At 38.8% G+C, this 27,426-nt stretch overlaps 1 protein-coding gene across 7 annotated transcripts in view; it reads right to left on the bottom strand.

Annotated features, from left to right (window-relative positions):
• COMMD10 (COMM domain containing 10) overlaps positions 1-27,211 on the bottom strand; it is a 218,753-nt gene extending 191,542 nt beyond the window's left edge. Inside the window, exons 1-4 of one of the 7 annotated variants that reach the window (XR_010133920.1) lie at positions 26,530-26,646; positions 24,040-24,130; positions 20,454-20,564; positions 18,944-19,099 (exon numbers count right to left, since the gene is read on the bottom strand). Coding sequence is in view for 5 of the 7 variants with exons in the window: in XM_019028256.4 (XP_018883801.1) it covers positions 18,944-19,099; positions 20,454-20,564; positions 24,040-24,130; positions 26,530-26,570 (399 nt within the window). In the remaining 2 variants the exon portion in view is untranslated. Of the gene's footprint in view, positions 1-18,943; positions 19,100-20,453; positions 20,565-24,039; positions 24,131-26,140; positions 26,342-26,529 lie in introns of those variants that run through there. The other 6 variants (XR_010133921.1, XM_019028256.4, XM_063706714.1 and 3 more) reach the window with 6 other exon arrangements.
• Positions 27,212-27,426: the final 215 nt, after the last annotated feature.

The raw sequence follows: 27,426 nt of genomic DNA, 5'->3' as shown, positions 1-27,426 counted from the left end.
ATGTATGTTCCCATCCAAATCTCATATTGAAATGTAATACCCAATGTTGGAGGTGGGGCCTGATGGAAGGTGATTGGATGATGGAGGCAGGTTTCTCATGAATGATTTAGCACCACCCCTCTTGGTACTGTCCTCACAATATGAATTCTTTTGAGATTTGGTGGTTTATAAGTGTGTAGCACCTCCCCCCTTCCTCTCTTGTTCCTGCTCTGGCCATGTGATGGGTTTGCTCCCCCTTAACCTTTTGCCATGATTGTTTTGTTTCTCAAGGCCTCCCCAGGTGCTAGCATCATGCTTCCAGTACAGCCTGCAGAACCATAAGCCAACTAAACCTCTTTTCTTTATAAGTTACCCAGTCACAGGTATTTCTGTGTAGCAACGTAAGAACGGACTAATACACAACCTCCCAAGATTGAACAAAGAAGAAACAGAAAGCCTGAATAGACCAATAATGGGTAGTGAGATTAAATCAGTAATAAAATCTTCCCCCCAGAAACGCAGGACCAGATGGATTCACAGCTGAATTCTGCCAAACATACAAAGAACTAATACCAATTCTTGTAAAACTGTTCCAAAAAGTTGGAACAGGGGAAAGGAATTCTCCCTAACTCATTCTCCAGTATCATCCCAATACCAAAACCAGACAAGGACACAACGAATAAAGAAAACTAAAGACCAATACCCTGATGAACATAGACACAACAGTCCTAAACAAAATACTAGGAAACAGAATCCAACAGTATATTAAAAAGATAATACACCACAATCAAGTGGGTTTTAGTCAAGGGATCTAAGAGTCGTTCAAAATACACAAGTCAATAAATGTGATTCATCACATAAAAAGAATGAAGGAGAAAAACTTTATGATCAAATCAACAGACTGAGAAATAGCATTTGATAAAATGCAGTACCCCTTCATGATACAAACTCTCAACAAACTGGGCATAGAAGAAATATGCATCATAATAATAAATGCCATATGCGACAAGCCCACAGACAACATCATACTGAACAGGGAAAAGTTAAAAACATTTCCTCTAAAACCTTGGACAAGACAAGGACGCCCATTTTCACTACTCCTATTTAACATAGTACTGGAAGTCCTAGCCACAGCCATCAGGCAAGAGATAAAAGGCTTCTAAATGGGAAAAGAGAAAGTAAAATTATTCCTGTTTGCTGAAGATATAACTTATATTTAGGAAAACCTAAAGATTCATGAAAAATTCTTAGATTTAATAAATGAATGTAGTAAAGCTGCACAACACAAAATCAACATGAAAAATCAGTAGCATTTCTTACACCAGTAACAATCTAGTTGAGAACAAAATCAAGAAAACAATCCCATTTACAATGGCTACAAGAAAAATACAATACATAGGAATTTTTTGTTTGTTTGTTTTTGAGACAGAGTCTCACTCTGTCGCCCAGGCTGGAGTGCAGTGGCACTATCTCGGCTCACTGCAACTTGTCCCTCCCAGGTTCAAGCAATTCTCAGGCCTCAGCCTCCCAAGTAGCTGGGATTACAGGCATGCACCAGCACACCTGGCTAATTTTTGCATTTTTAGTAGAGATGGTGTTTCACCATATTCGCCAGGCTGGTCTCAAACTCTTGGGGATCATCCAGGAGTGGTGATCCACCCACCTCAGCCTCTCAAAGTGCTGAAATGACAGGCGTGAGCCCATAGTGCTCAACCAAATACATAGGAATATTTTTTTAACCAAGATGAACAATCTTCATAAGGAGAACTACAAAATACTGACGAAAGAAAACTGAACAGGACACAAACAAATGGAAAAACATCCTGTGCTCATGGGTCAAAAGAACCATTATGATGATATGCTGGCAAGACGGCCAAACAGAAACAGCTCCGGTCTGTAGCTCCCAGCAAAATCGACGCAGAAGGCAGGTGATTTCTGCACTTCCAACTGAGGTACCCGGTTCATCTCACTGGGACTGATTGGACAGTGGATGCAGCCCACGGACGGTGAGCAGAAGCAGGGTGGGGCGTTGCCTCACCCGGGAAGCACAAGGGGTCAGGAAATCCCCCTTCCCCAGCCAAGGGAAGCCGTAAGAGACTGTACTGAGAGGAACGCTGCACTCCAGCCCAGAAAGTACGCTTTTCCCACAGTCTTCACAACCTGCAGACCAGGAGATTCCCTCGGGTGCCTATGCCACCTAGGCCCTGGGTTTCAAGCATAAAACTGGGTGGCCGTTTGGGCAGACACCAGGCTAACTGCAGGAGTTTGTTTGTTTGTTTGTTTGTTTCATACCCCAATGGCACCTGGAATGCCAGTGAATCACTGTTCACTCTCCTGGAAAGGGGGATGAAGCCAGGGAGCTAAGTGGTCTGGCTCGGCGGGTCCCAACCCCACAAGTACGGCAAGCTAAGATCCACCGACTTGAAATTCTCGCTGCTAGCACAGCAGTCTGAGTTGACCTAGAAGCTCGAGCTTGATGGAGAGAGGGGTGTCCGCCATTGCTGAGGCTTGAGTAGGCGGTTTTACCCTCACAGTGTAACAAAGCCACCAGGAAGTTTGAACTGGGCGGAGCCCACTGCAGCTCAAAAAGCCACTGCAGCCAGACTGCCAGTCTAGATTCCTCCTCTCTGGGCAGGGCATCTCTGAAAAAAGGCAGTAGCCTCAGTCAGGGACTTATACATAAAACCCCCATCTCCCTGAGACAGAGCACCTGGGGAAAGGGGTGGCTGTGGGTGCAGCTTCAGCAGACTTAAATGCCCCTGCCTGGCAGCTCTGGAGAGAGCAGTGGATCTCCCAGCATAGCATTCAAGCTCTGATCCAGTGACAGACTGCCTCCTCAAGTGGGTCCCTGACCCCCGTGTATCCTGACTGGGAGAAACCTCACAGTGGGAGCCGACAGACACCTCATACAGGAGAGCTGGGGCTGGCATCTTGTGGGTGCCCCTCTGGAAAGAAGCTTCAAGAAGGAAGAGGCAGCAATCTTTGCTGTTCTGCAGCCTCCACTGGTGATACCCAGGCAAACAGGGTCTGGAGTGGACATCCAGCAAACTCCAGCAGAAGGGCCTGACAGTTAGAAGGAAAACTAATAAACAGAAAGGAATAGTATCAACATCAACAAAAAGTACGGCCACTCAGAGACCTCTTCCGAAGGTCAACAACATCAAAGTACAAAAGTAGATAAATCCACAAAGACAGGGAGAAACCAGCACAAAAAGGCTGAAAATTCCAAAAACCAGAACGGCTCTTCTCCTTCAAAGGATCACAACTCCTCGCCAGCAAGGGAACAAAACTGGACGGAGAACGAGTTTGACGAATTGACAGAAGTAGGCTTCAGAAGGTGGGTAATAACAGACTCCTCCGAGCTAAAGGCGCATGTTCTAACCCAATGCAAGGAAGCTAAGAACCTTGAAAAAAGGTAAAACAAACTGCTAACTAGAATAACCAGATTAGAAAAGAACATAAATGACCTCTTGGAGCTGAAAAACACAGCATGAGAACTTCATGAAGCATACACAAGTATAAATAGCCAAATCGATAAAGCAAAAGAAAGGATATCAGATATTGAAGATCAACTCAATGAAATAAAGTGAAAAGACAAGATCAGAGAAGAAACAGTGAAAAGAAATGAACAAAGCCTCCAAGAAATATGGGACTATGTGAAAAGACCAAATCTATGTTTGATTGGTGTACCTGAAAGTGATGGGGACAATGGAACCAAGTTGGAAAACACTCTTCAGGATATTATCCAGGAGAACTTCCCCAACCTAGCAAGGCAGGCCAACATTCAAATTCAGGAAATACAGAGAACACCGCAAAGATACTCCTCGAGAAGAGCAACCCTGAGACACATAATCGTCAGATTCACCAAGGTGGAAATAAAGGAAAAAATGTTAAGGGCAGCCAGAAGGAAAGGTCAGGTTACCCACAGCAGATCTCTCAGCAGAAACCCTAACAGGCAAAATAACTAGCTACCATCATAATGACAGGATCAAACTCACACATGACAATATTAATCTTTAATGTGACCGAGCTAAATGCCCCAATTAAAAGACACAGACTGGCAAATTGGATAAAGAGTCAAGACTCATTGGTGTGCTGTATTCAGGAGACCCATCTCACATGCAAAGACACACATAGGCTCAAAATAAAGGGATGGAGGAAGATCTACAAAGCAAATGGAAAGCAAAAAAAAAAGGAGGGGTTGCAATCCTAGTCTCTGATAAAACAGACTTTAAACCAACAAAGATCAAAAGAGACAAGGGCATTACATAATGGTAAGGGGATCAATGCAACAAGAGCTATCTATTCTAAATATATATGCACCCAATACAGGAGCACCCAGATTCACAAAGCAAGTTCTTAGAGACCTACAAAGAGACTTAGACTACCACACAATAATAGTGAGAGACTTTAACACCCCACTGTCAATATTAGACAGATCAAAAAGACAGAAAATCAACAAGGATATCCAGGACTTGAACTCAGCTCTGGACCAAGTGGACTTAATAGACATCTACAGAACTCTCCACACCAAATCAACAGAATATACATTCTTCCCAGCACCATAACGCACTTATTCTAAAATTGACCACGTAATTGGAAGTAAAACACTCCTCAGCAAATGGAAAAGAACAGAAATCATTAATAAACAGTCTGTCGGACCACACTGCAACCAAATTAGACTCAAGATTAAGAGACTCACTCAAAACCTCACAACACATGGAAACTGAACAACCTGCTGCTGAATGACTACTGGGTAGAAAACAAAATAAAAGCAAAAATAAAGTTGTTCTTAGAAACCAATGAGAACAAAGACACAACGTACCAGAATCTGTGGGACACATTTAAAGCAGTGTGTAGAGGGAAATTTATAGCACTAAATGCCCACAAAAAAAATAAAAAAAAAACAAAACTCAACAAAAACAGGAACGATCTAAAATCGACACCCTAACATCACAATTAAAAGAACTAGAGAAGCAAGAGCAAACAAATTCAAAAGCTAGCAGAAGACAAGAAATAACTAAGATCAGAGCAGAACTGAAGGAGATAGAGACATGAAAAGTCCTTCAAAAAAATCAACGAATCCAGGAGCTGGTTTTTTGAAAAGCTCAACAAAATACATAGACCCATAGCCAGACTAATAAAGAAGAAAAGAGAGAAGAATCAAATGGACACAATAGAAAATGATAAAGGGGACATCACCACTGATCCCACAGAAATACAAACTACCATCAGAGAATATTAAAAACACATCTACGCAAATAAACTAGAAAATCTAGAAATGGATAAATTCCTGGACACATACACCCGCCCAACACTAAACCAGGAAGAATTTGAATCCCTGAATACAGCAATAAGAAGTTCTGAAACTGAGGCAGTAGTTAATAGCCTACCAACCAAAAAAAGTCCCAGACCAGACAGAATGACAGCCAAATTCTACCAGAGGTACAAAGAGAAGCTGGTACCATTCCTTCTAAAACTATTCCAAACAACAGAAAAAGAGGGAATCCTTCCTAATTCATTTTACGAGGCCAGCATCATCCTGATACCAAAACCTGGCAGAGATACAACAAAAAAAGAAAATTTCAGGCCAGTATCCCTGATGAACATCGATGCAAAAATCCTCAATAAAATACCAGCAAACCAAATCCAGCAGCACGTCAAATAGCTTATCCACCATGATCAAGTCGGCTTCATCCCTGGGATGCAAGGTTCAAGATATGCAAGTCAATAAAAGCAATCCATCACATAAACAGAACCAATGAAAAAACAACAAGATTATCTCAATAGATGCAGAAAAGACCTTTGATAAAATTCAACAGCCCTTCGTGCTAAAAAAAACTCTCAATAAACTAGGCATTGATGGAACATATCTCAAAATAATAAGAGCTATTCATGACAACCCACAACCAATATCATACTGTATGGGCAAAAACTGGAAGAATTCCCTTTGAAAACCAGCACAAGACGAGGATGCCCTCTCTCACCACTCCTATTCAACACAGTATTGGAAGTTCTAGCCACGGCAATCAGGCAAGAGAAAGAAAGAAAGGATATTCAATTAGGAAAAGAGGAGGCTGGGTGCGGTGGCTCACGCCTGTAATCCCAGCACTTTGGGAGGCCAAGGCAGACGGATCACGAGGTCAGGGGATCTAGACCATCCTGACTAACACAGTGAAACTCCGTCTCTACTAAAAATACAAAAAATTAGCTGGGCTTGGTGGCCTGTAGTCCCAGCTACTAGGGAGGCTGAGGCAGGAGAATGGCGTGAACTCGGGAGGAGGAGCTTACAGTGAGCCGACATCGCACCACTGCACTCCAGCCTGGGTGACAGAGTGAGACTCTGTCTCAAAAAAAAAAAAAAAAAAAAAAAAGAAAAGAGGAAGTCAAATTGTCCGTGTTTACAGATGACATGATTGTACATTTAGAAAACCCCATCATCTCAACCAAAAATCTCCTTAAGCTGATGAGCAACTTCAGCAAAGTCTCAGGATACAAAATCAATGTGCAAAAATCACAAGCATTCCTATACACCAATAACAGACAAACAGACGAATAATGAGTGAACTCCCATTCACAATTGCTACAAAAAGGATACAATACCTAGGAATCCAACTTACAAGGGATTTGAAGGTCCTCTTCAAGGAGAACTACAAATCACTGCTCAAGAAAATAAGAGAGGACACAAACAAATGAAAAAACATTCCATGCTCATGCATAGGAAGAATCAATATCATGAAAATGGCTACACTGTCCAAAGTAATTTATAGATTCAATGCTATCCCCATCAAGCTACCATTGACTTTCCTCACAGCACTGGAAAAAAACTACTTTAAATTTCACATGGAACCAAAAGGAGCCCACATAGCCAAGACAATCCTAAGCAAAAGAACAAAGCTGGAGGCATCATGCTACCTGACTTCAAACTACACTACGAAGCTACAGTAACCAAAACAGTGTAGTACTGGTACCATACAGACATATAGACCAATGGAACATAACAGAGGCCTCAGAAGTAACACCATACATCTACAACCATCTGACCTTTGACAAACCTGACAAAAACAAGAAATGGGGAAGGGATTCCCTATTTAATAAACGGTGCTGGGAAAACTAGCTAGCCCTATCTGGAAAACTGAAACTGGACCCCTTCCTTACACCTTATACAGAAATTAAGTCAAGATAGATTAAAGACTTAAACTTAAGACCTAAAATCATTAAAAACCCTAGAAGAAAACCTATGCAATACCATTCAGGTCATAGGCATGGGCAAAGACTTCATGACTAAAACACCAAAAGCAATGGTAACAAAAGCCAAAATGGACAAACGGGATCTAACTAAACTGAAGGGCTTCTGCCCAGCAAAAGAAACTACCATCAGAGTGAACAGGCAACCTACAGAATGGGAGAAAATTTGTGCAATCTATCCATCTGACAAAGGGCTAATATCCAGAATCTACAAGGAACTTAAACAAATTTACAAGAAAAAACCCCATCAAAAAGTGGGCAAAGGATATGAACAGACACTTCTCAAAAGAAGACATTTATGCACCCAAAAACACATGAAAAAAAGCTCATCATCACTGGTCATTAGAGAAATGCAAATCAAAACCACCATGAGATACCATCTCACGCCAGTTAGAACGGTGATCATTAAAAAGTCAGAAAACAACAGATGCTGAAGAGGATGTGGAGAAATAGGAATGCTTTTATACTGTTGGTGGGAGTGTAAATTAGTTCAACCATTGTGGAAGACAGTGTGGCAATTCCTCAAGGATCTAGAACTAGAAATACCATTTGACCCAGCCATCCCATTACTGGGTATATACCCAAAGGATTATAAATCATTCTACTATAAAGACGCATGCAGACGTGTGTTTATTGCGGCACTGTTCACAACAGCAAAGACTTGGAACCAACACAAATGCCCATCAATGAAAGACTAGATTAAAAAAAAAATGTGGCACATATACACCATGGAATACTATGCAGGCATAAAAAAGGATGAGTTCATGTCCTTTGCAGGGACATGGATGAAGCTGGAAACCATCATTCTCAGCAAACTAACACAAGAACAGAAAACCAAACACCGCATGTTCTCACTCATAAGGGGGTGCTGAACAATGATAACACATGGACATAAGGGGTGGGGGAATCACACACTGGGGCCTGTCAGGGTGTGGGGGGCTGGGGGAGGGATAGCATTAGGAGAAATACCTAATGTAGATGACGGGTTGATGGGTGCAGCAAACCACTATGGCACGTGTATACCTATGTAACAAACCTGCACATTCTGCACATGTACCCCAGAACTTAAAATATAATAAAAAATAGAATTATTGTTAAAATGACTATACTGCCCAAAGCAATCTACAGATTCAATGCAATCCTTATCAAAATACCATTGTCATTTTTCACTAAATTAGGAAAAACAATCCTAAAATTCATATGGAAGCAATGAAGAACCTGAATGGCCAAAGCAGTCCTAAGCAAAAAAAACAAACTTGGAGGCCTTACACTCTCTGACTTCAAATTAAACTGCAAGGGTATAATAACCAAAACAGCATGGTACTAGTATAAAGATAGACACATAGATCAAGAGAACAGACTAGAAAACCCAGAAATAAAGCTACATATTTACATTTAAGTGTTCTTTGACAAAGTCAACAAGAACATAAATTGAGGAAAAGACAACCTTTTCAATAAATGGTGCTGAGAAAACTGCATTGCCATAAGCAGAAGAATGAGACTAGACCCCTGTCTCTGATCATATAAAAAAAATCTCAAGATGAATTAAGAGACTTCAATGGAATACTTGAAATTTAAAATACTAGAAGAAACCTAGCGAAAAATCTTTTGGACATCGTTCTAAGCAAAGAATTCATGACTAAGATCTTAAAAGCACAGAAAACAAAAATAAAAATAGACAAATGGAACTTGGTTAAACTAAGAAGATTTGCCCAGGAAAAGAAATAAGCAACATAGTACATAGAAAACCTGCAAAATGGGAGAAAATATTTGCAAACTATGCACCTGACAGAGGACCAATATCCAGAATGTACAAAAAACCCAAACAACTGAACAACAACAACAAAAATAATCCCATTAAAAAGTGGGCACAGGGCAAAGGACATGAATAGACATTTTTCAAAAGAAGACATAAAAATGGCCAACAGATACATTTAAAAATGCTCAACATCACTGATCAGAGAAATGCAAATCAAAGCCACAATGAGCTATCATCTTACCCTAGTCAGAATGGCTATTAAAAAGTGAAAAAAGTCCGGGCACCGTGGCTCAAGCCTGTAAGCCCACACTTTGGGAGGCTGAGGCAAGCGGATCACAAGATCAGGAGTTCGAGACCAGCCTGACCAACATGGTGAAACCCCATCTCTACTAAAAATACAAAAATTAGCCGGGCATGGTGGTGTGCACCTGTAATCTCAGCTACTCAGGAGGCTGAGGGGGGAGAAACTCTTGAACCCGGGAGGCGGAGGTTGCAGTGAGCCGAGGTCACACCACTGCAATCCAGCCTGGGTGACAGAGCAAGACTCCGTCTCAAAATAAGTAAATAAATAAACAAATAAAAAATAAAAAAGTTAAAAAATAATAGATGTTAACAAGGATGTGGAGAAAAGAGAACTCTTATGGAAAATAGTATAGAAAAGGGAACTCTATGGAAAACAGTATAGAGATTTCTCAAATAACTAAAACTAGAACTAACATTCAATCTAGCAATCCCTCAATGGGGCATCTACCCAGAGGAAAAGAAATCAGTGTATTAGAAAGGTACTTGCACTCCTGTTTATCACAGTATTCACAATAATAACAATATGGGATCAACCTAAGTGTCCATCAATGGATGACTGGATAAAGAAAATATGGTGTGTATATATAGACAATGGAACACTATTCAGCCATAAAAAAGAACAGAATCATATCTTTTGCAGCAACTTGGATGAAACTGGAGGCCATTATCTTAAGTGAAACAAGTCAGACACAGAAAGACAAATACTGCATATTCTTACTCATAAGTGGGAGCTAAATAATGTGTACACATGGATGCAAAAAGTGGAATGATAGACAATGAAGACTCAGAAGGGAGAGGAGATGCTGCGAGGGTGGATAATGAGAAATTACCTAAAAGTCCTGAATTCACCATTATGAAATCTATGCATGTAACAAAATTTCAGTTGTACACCATGAATTTATACAAAGAAAAATAAATAAATGGCAAAAAAACAGACATGTTAAAGTGAGATGAGACGAAATTTTAAAATCCCTTCAATCATATTCTGCAAAAAGCTATTAATATCAAGTTTTTTTTCAATTGGCCCTCTCATTTATTAGATCTAAACAATAAAAGATAAAAAGAAGTGTCTTTCAACCAGTCTTTGACAAGGGCACCAAGGATACACCATGGGAAAAAGCCTTTTCAACTAATGGTACTGAGAAAACTGAAAATCTACATGCAAAAAAAAAAAAAAAGGAACTGGACCTTTATCTTATACCATGCACAAAAATTAACTAAAAATGAATTAAAGACTTAAATGAAAGATCTGAGACTATAAAACTTCTAGAAAAAAATACAGGAAAAATAGCTCCTTAACACTGGCCTTGGCAATGATCTTTTGGATAGGACACCAACAGCGTTATCACTTTTTGGATATGAAATACATAACAAAAGCAAAAACAAACAAGTGTGATTACATCAAACTAAAAAGCTTCTACACAACAAAGGAAACTTAACAAAATGAAAAGGCAGCCTATAGAATGTGAGAAAACAGAGGTTCGGCATCCCTAATCCAAAAATCCAAAATCTAAAATACTCCAAAATCTGAAACTCTTTGAACTCCAACATGACACCATAAACAGAAAATTTCCCACCTGATCTCATATGACAGGTCACAGTCAAAACTTTGTTTCACACACAAAATTATTTAAAATATTGTATAAGATTACCTTCAGGCTATGTATATAAGGTGTATTTGAAACATAAATGAATTCAGTGTTTAGACTTGCTTACCATCCCCAAGACATCTCATTATGTATATGCAAATATTCCAAAATTCAAAAAATCCAAAATCCAAAACACTTCTAGTCACAAGCATTTCAGATACGTGATACCCAACCTGTATTTGTAAACCATGTATAGGGGGTTAACATACAAAATACATAAGGAACTCACAAACTCAATAGCAGGAAAACTAATAACCCATTTAAAAACTCGGCAAAGGAACTGAATAGACATTCTCCCCACCAAAAAAAGGCATAAAAATGATCAACAGGTATATAAAAGAGTGGTCAATATCATTAATCATCAAAGAAATGCAAATCAAAAGCATAATACAAGATGACATTACATCGTTAAAATACCTATTATCAAAAAGACAAGAGACAGCAAGTGTTAGGAAGACAGTAGAGAGAAAGAAACCCTTGTACAGTGTTGGTGGGAATGTAAATTGGTACAGTCTTTATGAAAAACAGTATGGAGGTTCCTTAAAACATTAAAAATAAAACTATCATACAATCCAACAATCCAACTCCTGGTGAAAGGAGCCAGGCACACTCCTCAGCCCCGGGCTCAAAACAAACAAGCCCAGTACAAACACATCCTATCTTCCCATCTCACCACATATCGCCATATATCTCTCAAACTTCCTGAGCCCAGTACAAACACATCCCATCTTCCCATCTCACCACATATCGCCATATATCTCTCAAACTTCCTGAGCCCAGTACAAACACATCCCATCTTCCCATCTCACCACATATCGCCATATATCTCTCAAACTTCCTGAGTCCAGTACAAACACATCCCATCTTCCCATCTCACCACATATCGCCATATATCTCTCAAACTTCCTGAGCCCAGTACAAACACATCCCATCTTCCCATCTCACCACATATCGCCATATATCTCTCAAACTTCCTGAGCCCAGTACAAACACCACCAGGAAAGTCTCCGATAAGGGGACAGCCGTTCAAAGTTTTACTGAAAAAGCGGGAACCAAAAGAATTCCTTTGTTCCCCTGTAACTCTCAGGCTATAAAAAGCAAACACTTGCATTGTTCAAGGCCCTCTTGTACGCTGTGGAATGGAAGGACCAGGTTCGAACTTGTAGTAAAGATCCTTGCCGCTTGGCTTTGACTCTGGACTCTGGTAGTCTTCTTTAAGGAACTAATGGTCTGGGCATAACACTGGTATATATGCAAAGGAAATGAAATCAGTATCTTGAAGAGATATCTGCACCCTCATGTTCACTGCAGTATTATTCACAATGGCCAAGATATGGAAACAACCTAAGTGTCTGTCAACAAATGAATAGATAATGAATGGAATATTATTCAACCTTTAAAAAGAAAACACTGCCATTTGTGACAAAATGGATGAACCTGGAGGGCATTATGCTAAGTGAAATAAGCCAGGCACAGAAAGACAAAACACTGTATGAGCTAATTTATATGCATACTCTAAAAGTTTAACTCATTGAAGCAGAGACTAGAATGGTAGTTGCCAGGGGATGAGGTATGAGGGAAATGAGGAGATGCTGGTCAGAGGGTACAACTTTTAGCTATAAAGCAAATTAAGTTCTGGGAATCTAATGTATGGCATGGTGACTATAGTTAATAATACCACGTTGTTTACTTTAAGTTTTCAAAGATAGTAGATCTTAAATGTCCTCACGCACACACTCACCCACACATAAAAGGTGGTAACTGTGTGGTGATAGATATGTTGATTAATTTGATTATGGTCATCATTACACAATGTATACAGCTATCAAATCATCACATTGCACACCCTGAATACACATAATTTTTGTTTATCAATTATACCTCGATAAAGCTTAAAAGAGTTTTTAAAATGGAATAAAAATAAACACCTTTTGATTTTTTAACGTTATTTCATTGATCTTACCCTCTTTGAATTCAGAATCACAGTCTTTCCTCAGTAGCTAGCGAGGGCTGGTTCCAGGACCCCCTACAGATACCCAAAACTGCAGATACTCAAGTCCCTCATATAAAATGACACAGTATTTAAATATAACCTACACATATCCTCCTTTATACTTTAAATCATCTCTAGATTATTTATAATAACTAATACAATGACAACACATTATTTCTGTGGATTTAACATAGTACTCAGCACATGGCAAATTCAAGTTTCACTTTTTGGAATTTTTTGTTTCCCAAATATTCTTGATCTGCTGCGAGTTTAATCCATGAATACGAAATCCAGGGATACAGAGGGCTGACTGTACTACCAACATGTGTTCTGCTGCAAGCACCACACAGTTTATGTGGGTAAGACCCTAAGTTACCATAAAACAGTTAAAGTCATTGCATGTACACCTTTTTTCATCATATAAGTCGGTGTAATATATTTTTGTTACAATTTAAATGGCATGATCTGTTTTCACATCTGGCTATTTTGGCCACAGTATCCTAAACAGTTCTCAGAATGAAAAAGAAAGATAGCATTACAGCCGCCAGAGGTAGCATGATATAAAAGGAATAAGACTTAGAGATAGACAGATCCAATCCTCATCCCAGTTTCATCATGGACCACTTGGGATAATATGATAAAGTGACTAATATTTTCTGAAGTTTTATTTCCTCACTTTTAAAAGGTATGTGACATGGTTTGGATCTGTGACCACAACAAATCTCATGTGCAATTGTAATCTCCAGTGTTGGAGGTGGGGCCTGGTGGGAGGTGCCTGGATCATGGAGGCAGGCTTCTCATGAATGGTTTAGCACCATCCCTTTAGTGCTATTCTTGTGATAGTTGAGTTCTCGCAAGACCTGCTTGTTTAAATGTATGTAGCACCTCCCTCCTCCCTCTCTCTCTTGTTCCTGCTCCTGCCATGAAAGACACCTGCTCCCCATTCACCTTCCACCATGACTGTAAGTTTCCTGAGGCCTCCCCAGAAGCCAAGCAGATGCCAGCACATCATGCTTCCTGTACAGCCTGCAGAACTGTCGGCAAATTACACCTCTTTTCTTTATATAATTACCCTATTTCAGTTTATTTATAGCAATGTGAGAATGGACTAATATGAAGTACATACAAACAACTATATAAATCACCCTGCATAATGCCTGATGCAGAAAAATTCCGCAGCTAACATCTATGTGTTAGGATAGTATAATAGCTTAGGAATGTGACTATTCTTGTCAAATCCCAACTCAGCCACTTACTTAGCTGTACAATCATGGGCAACTTTTTAAACCTCTCTAAGCCTCAATTTTATAAGTACACATATAAACTAGAACTATTAATGGGTTTTGTAAGATACAGAGAACTCATTATAACATTTGACCCACAATAAGCACAATAAATGCTTGTTATCATTATATTATTTAAGCATTTCAGACTTTAAAATAGTATATTAGCAATCCTATGATATACCGAGAACTACCAAAAGATAATTTCCAGCATTCTCAATGGGACAATGTACAATTAATCACATCCTTCCAACTTATTTGCATATTTTATATGACAAATGATTAATTAATTTCTTAAACAGAAGCTTCTGTAATCCAACTATGGGAAAAATATTACTTTTAAAAAAACAAACTTTCGTCACGAAGACACTAAAAAGTAACTTACTATTAGAAGCAGAAAACAAAAATATTTTTAATTGTTATGACTACTAACATGCAAGGAAAAAAACGGACTGTATAAAATATAGGAAAAATATAAACAGAAAATAGGCTACTATTAAAAAGCCAAGAATTTTTTTTAAAAATGAAAATGGCTTAAAAAAAGAATTGCAGGGAAACAAATGGAAAGCTTAAAATCTATAGAGGATATAGGAAAAAGTAGACTTTAAAATGATAAAAAATGAAGCAATGACATAGAAGACACTTGAAAGTAGTAAGAATACAGAATTTTTAAAAAGGGAAGTAGAGAAGTGAAAACAATAAAGGGGCATTTTCTAACATCCTACTTAATGATAAGAGCCTGAATGCTTTCACCCTAAAATTGGGAACAAGGCAAGGATATTCAGACTTACCACTCCTATTCAGCATCATGTTGGAAGTCCTTGTCAGTAAAATAAAGCAAGAAAAATAAATGCTCTACAGATTGAAAAGGAAGAAATAAAACTGTCTTTATTCACAGACAACGTGACTGCCTTCAAAGGAAATCACAAAAAACCTATAAGAAAGCTGCTAAAACTAATCAGTGAATTTACCAAGTTACAGGATAGAGATCAGTATAGAAAAGTCTATTGTATTTCCCTATACTATCAATAAACCATTGGAAAACAAAATTTGAAAAATACTACCAATAGTTCAACAACAAAAAAAAAAAAGAAAGAAAAAGTACTTAAGGTACAAACCTAACAAAATAAGTGCAGGATTGATATGCTGAAAACAAAAGACACGGATAAAAGAAATCAAAGAAGACCTAAATAAATAGATATACTCAATACTTGTTAAGAAGTCATTTCTCAATAAAGTTATTTACAAATTAAACACAACCCCAATCAATACCCCAAGCAGGATTTTTTACAGAAATACAAAAGCTGATTTTCAAATGTATATGAAAAGGCAAAGAAACTAGGATTGCCAAAACAATTACAAAAAAGAAGAAAAAAGTCAGTGGGTTCACAATACCTGATTTTAACACTTACTATTAAGCTATAATAATTAAGGCAGTGTGATATTGGCATAGACAAATAGGTCAATGAAATCAAAGAGAGATTCCAGAAAAAGACTCACACAAAAATATCAAATGATTTTAGACAAACACATGGTAATTCAATGACAAAATGATAATTTTAACAACAAATCACATTGGAGCAAATGAACATCCATATATAGAAAAAAATGAACTCTGACCTGCACTTTATGTGTCATACAAAATTAACAGTAAATGGATTTTAGATCTAAACATAAAATATAAATATGTAAAACATTTAGAAGAAAACAGAAAATATTTGTGTCATGATTAGGCTGCAAATTCCTAGAAAACCAAAAGTAGGATCATGAAAAGAGAAAAAAAAAATACAACAGATTTCATCAAAGTTAATGGTTCTGTTCTGGGAAAGATACTGTTAAGAGAATGAAAAGGAAAGCTACAGATTAGGAGAAAATACGTGCAAATCATATATCTCACAGAGGACTTCTAGAGAATATACAGATCCTCCTTGACTTACAATGGGCTTCTGCCTCAATTAATCTATCGTTAAGTTAAAATACAATAATTCACATATGTATTTAATACACTTAATCTACCAAACATCACAGCTTAGCTTAGCTAACCTTAGACATGTTCAGTATACTTGCATTAGCCTGTGGTTGAGCAAAATCATCTAACACAAAGCCTATTTGTTAATCAATACATAATATCTTTGCATATTTATGAGATGTGTTATATTTTCTTATATGCATAGACTGTGTAATGATCATGTCAGGGTATTTAAGATATTCACCACCATGAGCATTTATCATTTGTGTATGTTCAGAACAGTTCACTTCCTTAATTCTAGCTATTTTGAAATGACCAATATATTGATGTCAACTATAAGCACCATACTAAACTATCAAACATTAAACTTATTACTTCTGATTATATGTTTGTACCCATTAACCAACTTCTACTCATCCACCCTCCGACCCCACATCCCATGCATTCTTCTCGGCCTCTGGTGACTACCATTCTACTCTCTACCTCCATGACATCAACTTGTTTAGCTCCCACATAGGAGTGAGTGCCTGTTATACTTGTCTGTGTCTAGCTTATTTCACTTAACATAAAGACCTCTAGTTCTATCCATGTTGCTGCAAACAACATTTCACTCTCTTTTATGGTTGAATATTATTCCAGTGTGTAATTATACCAAATTCCCTTTATTCATCCATCCACTAATGGACACTTAGGTTGATTTCTTATCTTTGCTATTGTGAACAGTGTTGCAACAAACACAGGGGTACAAATATTTCTTTAATATACCAATTTCCTTTCCTTTGAATATATACCAAGTAGTGGAATTACTGGACTGTGTGGTAGTTCTAATTTTAGTTTTTTGAGAAATCTCCATACTGCTTTTCCCTAATGGCTGTACTAATATACATTGCCACCAAAAGCATATGAGAGCTCCCTTTTCTCCACATCCTCACCTGCATCCATTATTTTTTTCTCTTTTTAATAATAGCCATTCTAACTGGAGTAAGATGATATGGCATGTTTGGTTTTGACTTGCATTTCTCTGATAATTAGTGATTTTAAGCATTTTTTCATATACCTGTTAGCCATTTATATATCATCTTTCAAGAAGCATTTGTTTAGATCCTTTGTCCACATTAAATGGGATTAGTTACTTTGCAGTTGAGATGTTTGAGTTCCTTGTATATTCTGGATATTAATCATTTGCTAAGTCAATAGTTTGTAAATATTTTATCCCATTTGTCAGGTTGTGTCTTCATTTTGTTGATTGTTTCCTCTAATGTACAGAAGATTTTTAGTTTAATATAGTTCCATTTGTCTATTTTGGGTTTTTTTGTCCATGTTTTAGGAAGGGCAGCCATAAAATTTTTGCCTAGACAAATGTCCTGGAGTATTTCTCCTGTTTTCTTCTAGTATTTTAACAGTTGTGGGTCTTATGTTTAAGTCTTTAATCAATTTTGAGTTGATTTTTTACATGGTGAGAGACAAGGGCCATTACATTCTTCTGCATAGTTATCCAGTTTTCCTAGCACCATTTATCAAAGGGGGTGTCCTTTCCCTAGTGTATACTCTTGGCACCTTTGTAATAAATCAGTTGGCTATAAATACATGGGTTTACTTCTGGCTATTTTATGCTGTTCCATTGGTATATATGTCTGCTTTTCTACCAACACCATGCTGTTTTGGTTACTATAGCCTTGTAATACAAGTTGAAATCAGGGAATATGATGCCTCCAGCTTTGTTCTTTTTGCTTAGGATTGCTTTGGCTATTTGGGTTCTCTTTTGGTTTCATACAAATTTTAAGATTATTCTGTTTCTAACAGGGACTAGACTCTTAAAATGGAGCCGTGCTCCAGCTGCCTAAGACTCAGGGGGAGCATGGAACCCAGCAAGAGCACCCTTTCTAGAGCAATACCATTGCATGAACTTCAGGGAGCATCCTATGCCAGTCTCGGGGCCCATGGGGTTCAAGAACTCTCCCACAGTTAGGATTACAGGAGTCTGCAGCAAGAATGTGGACAGCTAGGGATCTCTCACTTACCCCAACTCTACACTGAGGAGCCTCTCCAGGCTTCTGGTTGATCCTAGCAAGGCTGTCCACCTCTCCTCCCTCTCCTCAGGTGTTTCCGGTCACTTCTCTGCTGAACTCTAGCATTCTCTTTTAGATGTTTTATTTACAGTGTGATTACCTGCTCACTATTTTGGTTCTTCTTTGTGGAGAAGTGTCCTGTGCCTCTAGTCAGCCATCTTGAAAAGCCTCCAAAAACAGGAATATCTTATGTACCACACATCACTAGCCCAAGAAGAGATCAAAAGTAAAAGTATATCGAAATTGCAATAGTTTTGCACTACTGTAAAATCTAAACTTAAGTCAGAGACCACACCAGACAATTTTTTTACTTTATAATGGTGTGAAAGCAATATGTATTCAGCAAAAACTATACTTCATATTTTGAATTCTGTATTTTCCTGGGCTAGCAATATGTACGATATTCTCTCGCGATGCTGGGCAATGGCAGCGAGCTATAGTTTCCAGTCAGCCATGTGATCACAAGGGTAAACAACTGATTCTCTAGAGTGTACCCTGTTTTTGACTTACGATATTTTCAATTTGTGACAGGTCTATCAGGATGTAAGGCCACTGCAATTTGAGGAGCATCTGTGTTTCTTTTGCCTGACTCTACCTCTCAACAAAATATTATCACTTTAAAAACTCTTCAGGTATAATAATTTATGCCATATGTTATTGAAAAACATATTTAAGATAGTATGTTCTATACCTTATAGGGAGCCAGAATTCTCTGCCGGAACTTTTCAACTGTTTCTTGACCCATAGAAGACCACGTATTGACAAACGCTTCAGCTTTGTCTTGTCTAAGATGAATGTTCTCTAACTGCTGCTGCAAAGCTGCTGGCTTCACATTGTGATACACTGCCTATTAAAAAGAAAAAAAAATTACATATGTCCCTCATCTTCATACTGAAACTTTAAACTATACTAAATACAAAACTATTTTTAAATGACTTAAGTCAAAAGAACACTTCATAGTCCTATTACCGACATTTTTGGTTATTTTACAAATAATAAAATACACGACCAAGGGCTGGAAGATTCAGGATTAAATGGCCTAAATTATTCAAGATGAATTTTTTTCTCATTCTTACCTATGCTTTAAGTAATCCTAAATCCACTTAAAAACCAAAAAACTTCTTCTTTGCTTTGGCTATGTAAATGGTACCCTAATTAAAATTTCATTTATTTCACTTAATAATTTCAAATAAGTACACAATAGTTTTGTTTCCCAACTAACAAATTTTTTCCCAGAAGCACTTTCTCAAAATTACCTTATCTACCAATTTCCTACATAATATATGATTAAAAGCTGTAAAAAATTTTAAAACTGATACCTGTTCTGTTTCTTACATTATTCTGGAACACCATGCTATGCGGTCCTACTCAATGATCCTTTTCTTCTACTGAACACCCACCAAAAATTAGAACCACATTTATCTTTGTGATCTATAATGTATGTAAGGCTGTAATAGATAACTTGTAGCTTGTCCTCCTAATATGTTCATTAAAATGCTCATGAAGTTACAAAACTATTTAAACTTTTATTTCACAAGTATTATTTTTAATCAACAGGAATTTATGAGGATCTATTTTAAGCACACCAATGTGGTAGGCTTATATAAGATACACAAAAAATATGATCCTGCTCCCCACAAATTAGAATCTGGTGAAGGAGGTATAACTAACACATATGAACTGCTGAAAGACTAACAATGTGCTCTACTGTGATGAGCCAAGGATTTTTAAAAATCCAAATAAAGGAAGTATAAGGTGTCACAGCTCAAGTAAAGGAGATGAGCCTTGAATAGGAGCTTAAATCAGGAAGTGAATTTAGATGAGAAAAAGGGATGCAGAAGGCAGCTTAGTAGCACATAATATGACAATACTTCTTGTCTAAATGTCTTACTTACCATCCTAGTCAATATATCCCCCAAATCATTTAATATCTTAAGTAAAATATGTCCATTTTTCCATTATACCAAGTACCAATGAATTAAAATCTTGTGTAACTGTCTCAAATCAATGAAGTCTCAATTCATATTTAAATACTTTACAATATTCAAATATTTTTACACTGAAATTCTTAACTAAAATATATTCACAGCTTCCGTCTTGCACACTTTTTAATTAAAAAAGACAGAATGTCATAGATATCATAACAATACAAATATGTAGTAAACAAATCATGGCTAGAAAATTTGATGCAATAAAAATACCTGTTCTAAAATAAATGATATTGTTTCAAGAACTAGGTGAAGATCTTGTTTCTCTAGAGAAAATGCCGCTTGAAGTTTTTCTTCCTCTTCTTCACTGAAACTGCTCTCAGCCTATAATACAAATAGCAATCTATTATATTAGCACACATTCAGGCATTCAAAATTCATACTTGACAGAAGATTCATTTATTCGTATATGAGATGAGAACTTTAAAGGAAAATACATGGTGAAAAGAAATTGATGTGCATGTAAATTTATAAAACATATGATGCTCATTTCTAGACCTTTGTAAACAAAATAAATTAAACAAATATCTTGTGGTGACGCAGGTCATAATTAGAAGCATCAGAGCCCTGTGCTAAGGGGCTCAAGTATCCTAAAGAACTGCTGAGATACATGGATAATTTTTAACTAGAGCAAACAGAAATCTCAGACTTCTGTCCTTTTATGTTTCTTGGGTCTGATTTTCATAATTCTCCCATTTCATTTCATGATCAGCAGTCATTTCTTGAAGCTGCCTACATGCCCCATGACAGTACCTTCAACCCCCAGTTTGCTATTTTTAGTCTGCCATGGTCAGGAACCCAGAGAGCTGACCTCTCAAAACTAGATATACAGCACTGTTATCTCAACAGGCTTTGTGTGAGGGCCTCAAAGTCTCTCCTATGGAGCCAAGTACATGAGGTTTTTTTTTGCATGAGTTGTGACAGTTATTTTTGACGTGCAAAGGCCACAAATGTTTATTTCTAAGTTCCCAGCTATGCAAGTTCACCTGACTTCCATCAGCATTTCCCAATGCAAACCGCTGGCATGCTGGATGAGACAAGTCTTTGTGCAGGACTGCCCTAAACACTGTAAAATATTTTTAAAGTCCCTGGACGTTAAATACCAGAAGCACCCTCCACACATTGTAACAAACAAAGAAACAAAATCTCCATGTATTTGTATATGCCAGGATGAGCCAAGAAGATGGCCAAAGAGGACTCCCAGATCCATAATCTGGCATGCCCACATTCTATACCTAAGTTGTCTTAGTTCCCTCATATTGATTCCCACTTGGGATTCCAAGGAACCAGTCTGGACAAATACATATCTTCTGCCCATAAACAGGTCAAACTTAATAAAATAAAAGTACCAGTACAGGGGCAACAAAATCCCTAAACCTCTTCACCAATCTGCCTGCCTCAGTTTCACTATTCTAAGAATTCTGTCTCAAGGTAAAGGCCAACTCGATGGAGTCGGGATACATAAATGAAAGTAGGCAGATCCTGAAATGCACTGCAAACTTGACTGAAAAGCCCTTATCAAAATAGGAGCCCCTCTAAAAGAAGATCCCCCGAAACTGTACAGGAAAAAAACAATTAGACCTTTCCTGACGTCTTCTTAGCAGGCAAGTATTCACATACATATGTTTCTTTATTTAAAAGTCCCTGGACATTAAACGCCAGCAGGACCGGTAACTTCACTTTTCAACAAGCACTTTTCCTCTCCACTCCCCTACCTCTGATGGCAAAGAATTCAAGCTCCTCCATGGAATGCTTTAGCCACTCAGTTAACTCTAAGATAGATACTAACCATTCTCAACTCCATACACGACTGAGAGTGTCAAAGACAAACTTAACATCACAATTTTCTGTGCAAGTTCTCCACTCCCTCAGTGTGAAGAATAAAAGATGTGTATAAGAGTTTCTTGTCCCATATTTTTATACATAAGCAAGCACCCACCAGCTGAAGAAATAAAGCAGAATATCTGTATCACCCACATCATTCACTTTTGGGCCAATCTATGAAATGTTCCATACTCTTTCCTGAGGTTTCGTGTAATAAGGGAGAGAGTTACGGAGCCAAGCTGCCCTACTAGATAGCTGTGTTACCTTGGGAAAGTTACTTAACTGATCTCTATCTCTATCTCTATCTTGGTTACCTCATAGATAAAATGAAGATGACCAGAGATGACCACAGTACCTATTTTTTCAAGTTGCCGTAAGGATTAGATGAGTTAGTAATACAAAGCCATTAGCACCACAACAGTCAAAAACAAACCAATGTAACTTTATGAACAGCAAATACCACAGAATGTTGCCGCTATCATTGCAGTTTCTCCTTTCTCTCCATCCACCTCACAAATTCCTTAGAAAAAGGAATATATTATAGAAGACTTAGGTTTGTGTTTTCCACAGCAAGGAAAATAATTAACTTCAAGAACATTTACTGAGTGCCAACTATACTAGTAGCAATGTATTAGGAATGGGAAACATAAAGATGAGTAAGACATAATCCTCAAGATATTTAAAACCAGAGGAAGATACATTAATAGGTTTGGGGATTTGGTTGCCTGCTAATCATGAAACAAATACTTATGATGCAGTACTAAAATCAAGCGAGAATGAACTAGGAGCACAGAAGAAAGAACAAACTGCTGAGACTGAGATTGTGAAATCCTTGAAGGATGAACAGGTTACTCGTAAAGGGGAAGAAGGACATTTATAGGCAAGGGAGAGAGTATATGCATAGACACATTGCTGAAAAAGTTCATGGCAAGTTGTAGTAAATGGGTACCATCCAGTGTAACTGTAGCACTTACAAAATGAGGAGAATGTAGACTGCAGCCATACTACAATGGGACCTGTACACAATGTTAAGGATTTTTAACTTTTCTCCATAGGGCAATGGACAGTCACTGATGGCTTTGAACACTGTAAAAAATATAATACATCTTTGTTTCAGGAAAAAAAATTTAGAAAGTAATTTACATAGTATTATGAAGCAGTAGAAAGCAAGAAGACTATAGGCAGGGAAACCAGCTTGAAGGTAACTATTGTCATCTAAAAAAGAGGTAATAAGGATTTGACATAGAATTGTGAGAACTTGGATTTGAAAGACACTTCAAAGGGGAAAGGCACAGTTTTGAGGCTGGCTCTTGGCCAAGAAAAACAAGAGGAAAGAGTAAGAGTCTTGGTTCTCAATGGACGGTGATACATGGCACCGCACAGAGCAGTTAGTGGGTGCTCCATAGATATGAGATGGAATCAAATTTTTATAACCTGATAAAGAAATTAACTTGGATTGGGCCAGGTAGAGAATTACAAAGCATCCACATGTCCAAAACAACCATATCCTTAAAATAAAAGTGAAAGAGAAACAAAATTAAGTGAAAGATTAAATACCAGTTGATAGAAAACACCACAGAATTATTTTTAAGGGGAAAAATAAAACCAAGACATCAGAATTTTTCCCTAAAGTATATTTTTAGAACTTTAGTCGCAAAATATATACCATAATAAAACAGATCCAAGGTCAAACACATTTGGAAAATGTTACCTGCCATAATCACCCTCAAATACATAACACAAACACTAGCATATAAAATACTCTGAAAAGTTCCATAATTTAAAAAATTTAACTTTATTGAAGACAGAGTTTCTCAAACTTCTGACCATGAAACATTACCAAATCTTCCACAGAACCAGCGTCTCTAAAAACATATTGGAGAACACTATGCTTTGCAAAAAGTTCTCCAAATAATCAGACTTTCAGTTAAATCAGAAGGAAGATTACAAGGCATGGAAACACACAAATACAAACCTTCAGATGAAGTTTTTGAAGAATCCGAGTGAGCAACCGTGGAAATCTTCCTGTATCTATTGCATTTATCAGTGACACTGCTTTCTTCATGCTAAACAAAATTATAAAACAAAGTTTTGAAATGAGTTTTCCAAGTTGAACTGCACTTTCTATAGTTGTCTATAAGTTTTCATTCCAACAACTCTGAATGCTATATGGTAAATCTGAGTGAAATAAAAACAGATGACAGCCAGCAAAAAAGGCAGGGCAACGGGAACATTTCCAAAAAGATGCCCCCAAAATTACTTCTGCTGAAAAGGTCCATTTGGCAAATTTTCTCTTTCTTTTGGGCAAACCAAACTACTAGGGAAAGCTTGTACTGCGCAGGGAAGAGCCTTAATTTAGTAGAGCGTTTATATAAACACTTAACCCAAAAATGGAACTCTGAAAGGGGTGGGAGGAGAGGAATAGCAATTACGGCAATTACACCAAAAACATAAAAGAATACTGCAAGGCAAATAACTTTTCAAATACCATGTACAAAATCATCTGGGGTCACTAAGCACACAGTTATTTTAAAACCCTGTTTCAATTGTAAAACCAAATTTATTATTACAATAATAATCAAATTTGAGATAGGGTCTTACTCTGTCACCCAGGCTGGAGTGCAGTGGCACGATCTCAGCTCACTACAGCCTCTGCCTCCTGGGTTCTAAGAATCCTCGTGCCTCAGCCTCCCAAGTAGCTAGAACTACATGCGCGGGCCACAACGCTGGCTAATTTTTGTATTTTTTGTAGACACAGAGTTTTGCCCTGTTGCCCAGGCTGGTCTCGAACTCCTGAGCTCAATCAGTCCTGCAGTGGCTCACCCCTATAATCCCAGCACTTTGCAAGGCCAGGGAGGACAGATCACCCGAAGCCAGGAGTTCCAGACCAGCCTAGCCAACATGGTGAAACCCCATCTTTACTAAAAATACAAAAAATTAGCTGGGCGTGGTGGCGGGTGCCTGTAATCCCAGCTACTCAGGAGGCTCAGGGAGGAGAATCGCTTGAACACAGGAGGCGGTGGCTGCAGTGAGCTGAGATGGCGCCATTGCACTCCAGCCTGCGCAACAAGAGGGAAACACCCTCTCAGGAAAAAAAAAGAGGGAGAGATTAGCCCGCCTCAGCCTCCCAAAGTGCTGGAATTACAGGCATGAGCCACAGCACCTTTCCTGTAATAATCAACTTTAAATGATGTGATGAGAACAATTCTATACTGCACCATATTGGATACAGTTTACTGATGTAGCGGTGTTCCCCAAGACATTGGTATGAGGAAAGAAACTGGCGATCAGAACCAAAGTGAGGCAGGAAAATAGGGTCAGGAGGCTGGGAACATAAGGCTGATTCACACTTCAGCTATGACAAGAAATGTCCTCTCCATATGGCATAGGCGGAGAAAATGACTTTGTAACTACTTCATCCTCTTCATTTACATAGGGAGTACACCAAGTAACCAATGGAATCCTCTAGAGGGTATTTAAATTCCCCAAAATTCTGTAGGGGCCCTTCAGCCCCTATGCTCAAGCAGCTCCCACACTGTGGAGGGTAGTTTCATTTTCAATAAATGTCTTCATTCTTTCCTCGCTTTCTTTGTGCGTCTTCTCCAATTCTTTGTTCAAGACGCCAAGAACCTGGACACCCTCCACTGGTAACAAAAGGAATACAGGAAGAAGGAAAAACTTTAAAATAACTCTTTTCTTCTGAAAGATTTCTGCCCAATCCAAGCACAAAGAAATTACTTACGAACACTATTTTGCCTATATACTTCAGTACTTTTTCTGTATCCACACGCTACCTGCACTATTGCTTATTTTTTCACAAATTGAGTCTTTTTTTACTTAAATAATGTTAAAGGGGAGCTTTATATCACTACCATGGACAACCAACTTTATCTACCATAAGTAGAAATTAACTAAAAATTTGTTTAAAATGCAAATAAAAGCAAATGCTACCAAAGCCAGGCTAGATTCTGCTACCAACCAAAAATTCGGTCCCCTATTCGATCCTGATTTAAAAGGGGGTATTAACACATGTTGGCTATTAAAGACCCTCCAGCAGCAGCGTGAGCCTTTCTCACCAGAGGGTCTGAACCGGAACTGAAATCGGAAACGGAATACCGTTCCACGTGATTCGGCAGCACTGAAGGCAGCACCGGGGAACTTCTGATACCAAACTCCGAGAACAGTGACGCAGACCCCACGCTTGCAGACCACACGCTTCCGTACAGACCTCAGCTGCCAGGCGCACTGTGAGCCCCACAGGTGGCCCACCGTGACTGTAGAGGCGCTACACGGCCCCACGCACTCCGCAGACGCAGCGTCGCGACCTCGGCAGCCCACCCCACCCCACCCCACCCAGCCGGGCCCGCCGCGGCGCCCAGGCGGCAGGCAGCAAGGACAGCCTTGTGCGAGCCCGATCTGCGCCTTCCTGGGCGCGGCTACCGCAAGAGCTTAACGGATCAGCTACCTGGGGCTCTCCCGTAGGATCAGCGCCGCCGGGAGCGCCATCTTCGGCTTTCTCGCACTGCCGCCGTCTGGTAGCTGCGCCGAACCCAGCCAATGATGGCCGCGGCGGACGGAAAGCCGGAAGGCCCAAGCCGCGCAGGGGCCGTTTTAGGGCTCCGGGGCTCCTGAGACCCGGGCGCCGGGAGACTTGTCCCGCAGTCCTGGAGGGCGGAGAGGGCAGCCCAGTTGCCCTCCCGACACTCCAATCGTGTTGGAGTTAAGTCTGTGCATATATATGTCTTTATATTTATATATTATATATGTATGTACATACCTGGATAGGGGTGTGTGTCTGTGTGTATTTAATAGGGCAGGTTTAAGCAAGTCTGTGTACAGACCTGGATAGATATATGTGTGTATGTGTGTGCATAAATATATATATTATTATTTTTAATAGGGCAGGTTTAAGCAAGCCTGTGTACATACTTGGATAAATGGTGTGTGCGTGTGTATATTTTTTTAATAGGGCGGGTTTAAGTGAGCCTGTGTGTACATACTTGGATAGGTGATTTGTGAGTATTTTTTTTTCCAGCGTTTGGGCTACAGAGAGGCAGGCAGTTGAGCGAGCTCCCCCGAGCCTGCCCAGGAAGCGGCGCATCACCCCTCAGGAGAGGTGGTGCCTCCAGTTCCACCCTAAGCACTGTGCCGTCAACCCCTCCTGTATCTGCATCTGCAGGGCTTGTAGTATGTACGTTCAATTCCTTCAGCAACGTTCAATGAATGAGCGCCTACTGTGTACCAAGCACTGTTCTAGACACTGGAGATACAAAAAGCCAAAATTCCTGCTCTCAGGGTTTGCCGGCAGTCTAAATGGACAAGTATTTGTTGCACCCTTCTTTAGAGTCTGACACTGCAGAGT

Source organism: Gorilla gorilla, chromosome 4 (genome assembly GCF_029281585.2).
Source record: "Gorilla gorilla gorilla isolate KB3781 chromosome 4, NHGRI_mGorGor1-v2.1_pri, whole genome shotgun sequence".
Classification (NCBI taxonomy): Eukaryota; Metazoa; Chordata; class Mammalia; order Primates; family Hominidae; genus Gorilla; species Gorilla gorilla.
The sequence above is the reverse complement of the archived record's forward strand: the minus strand, read 5'-3'. Positions and strand labels throughout refer to the sequence as shown.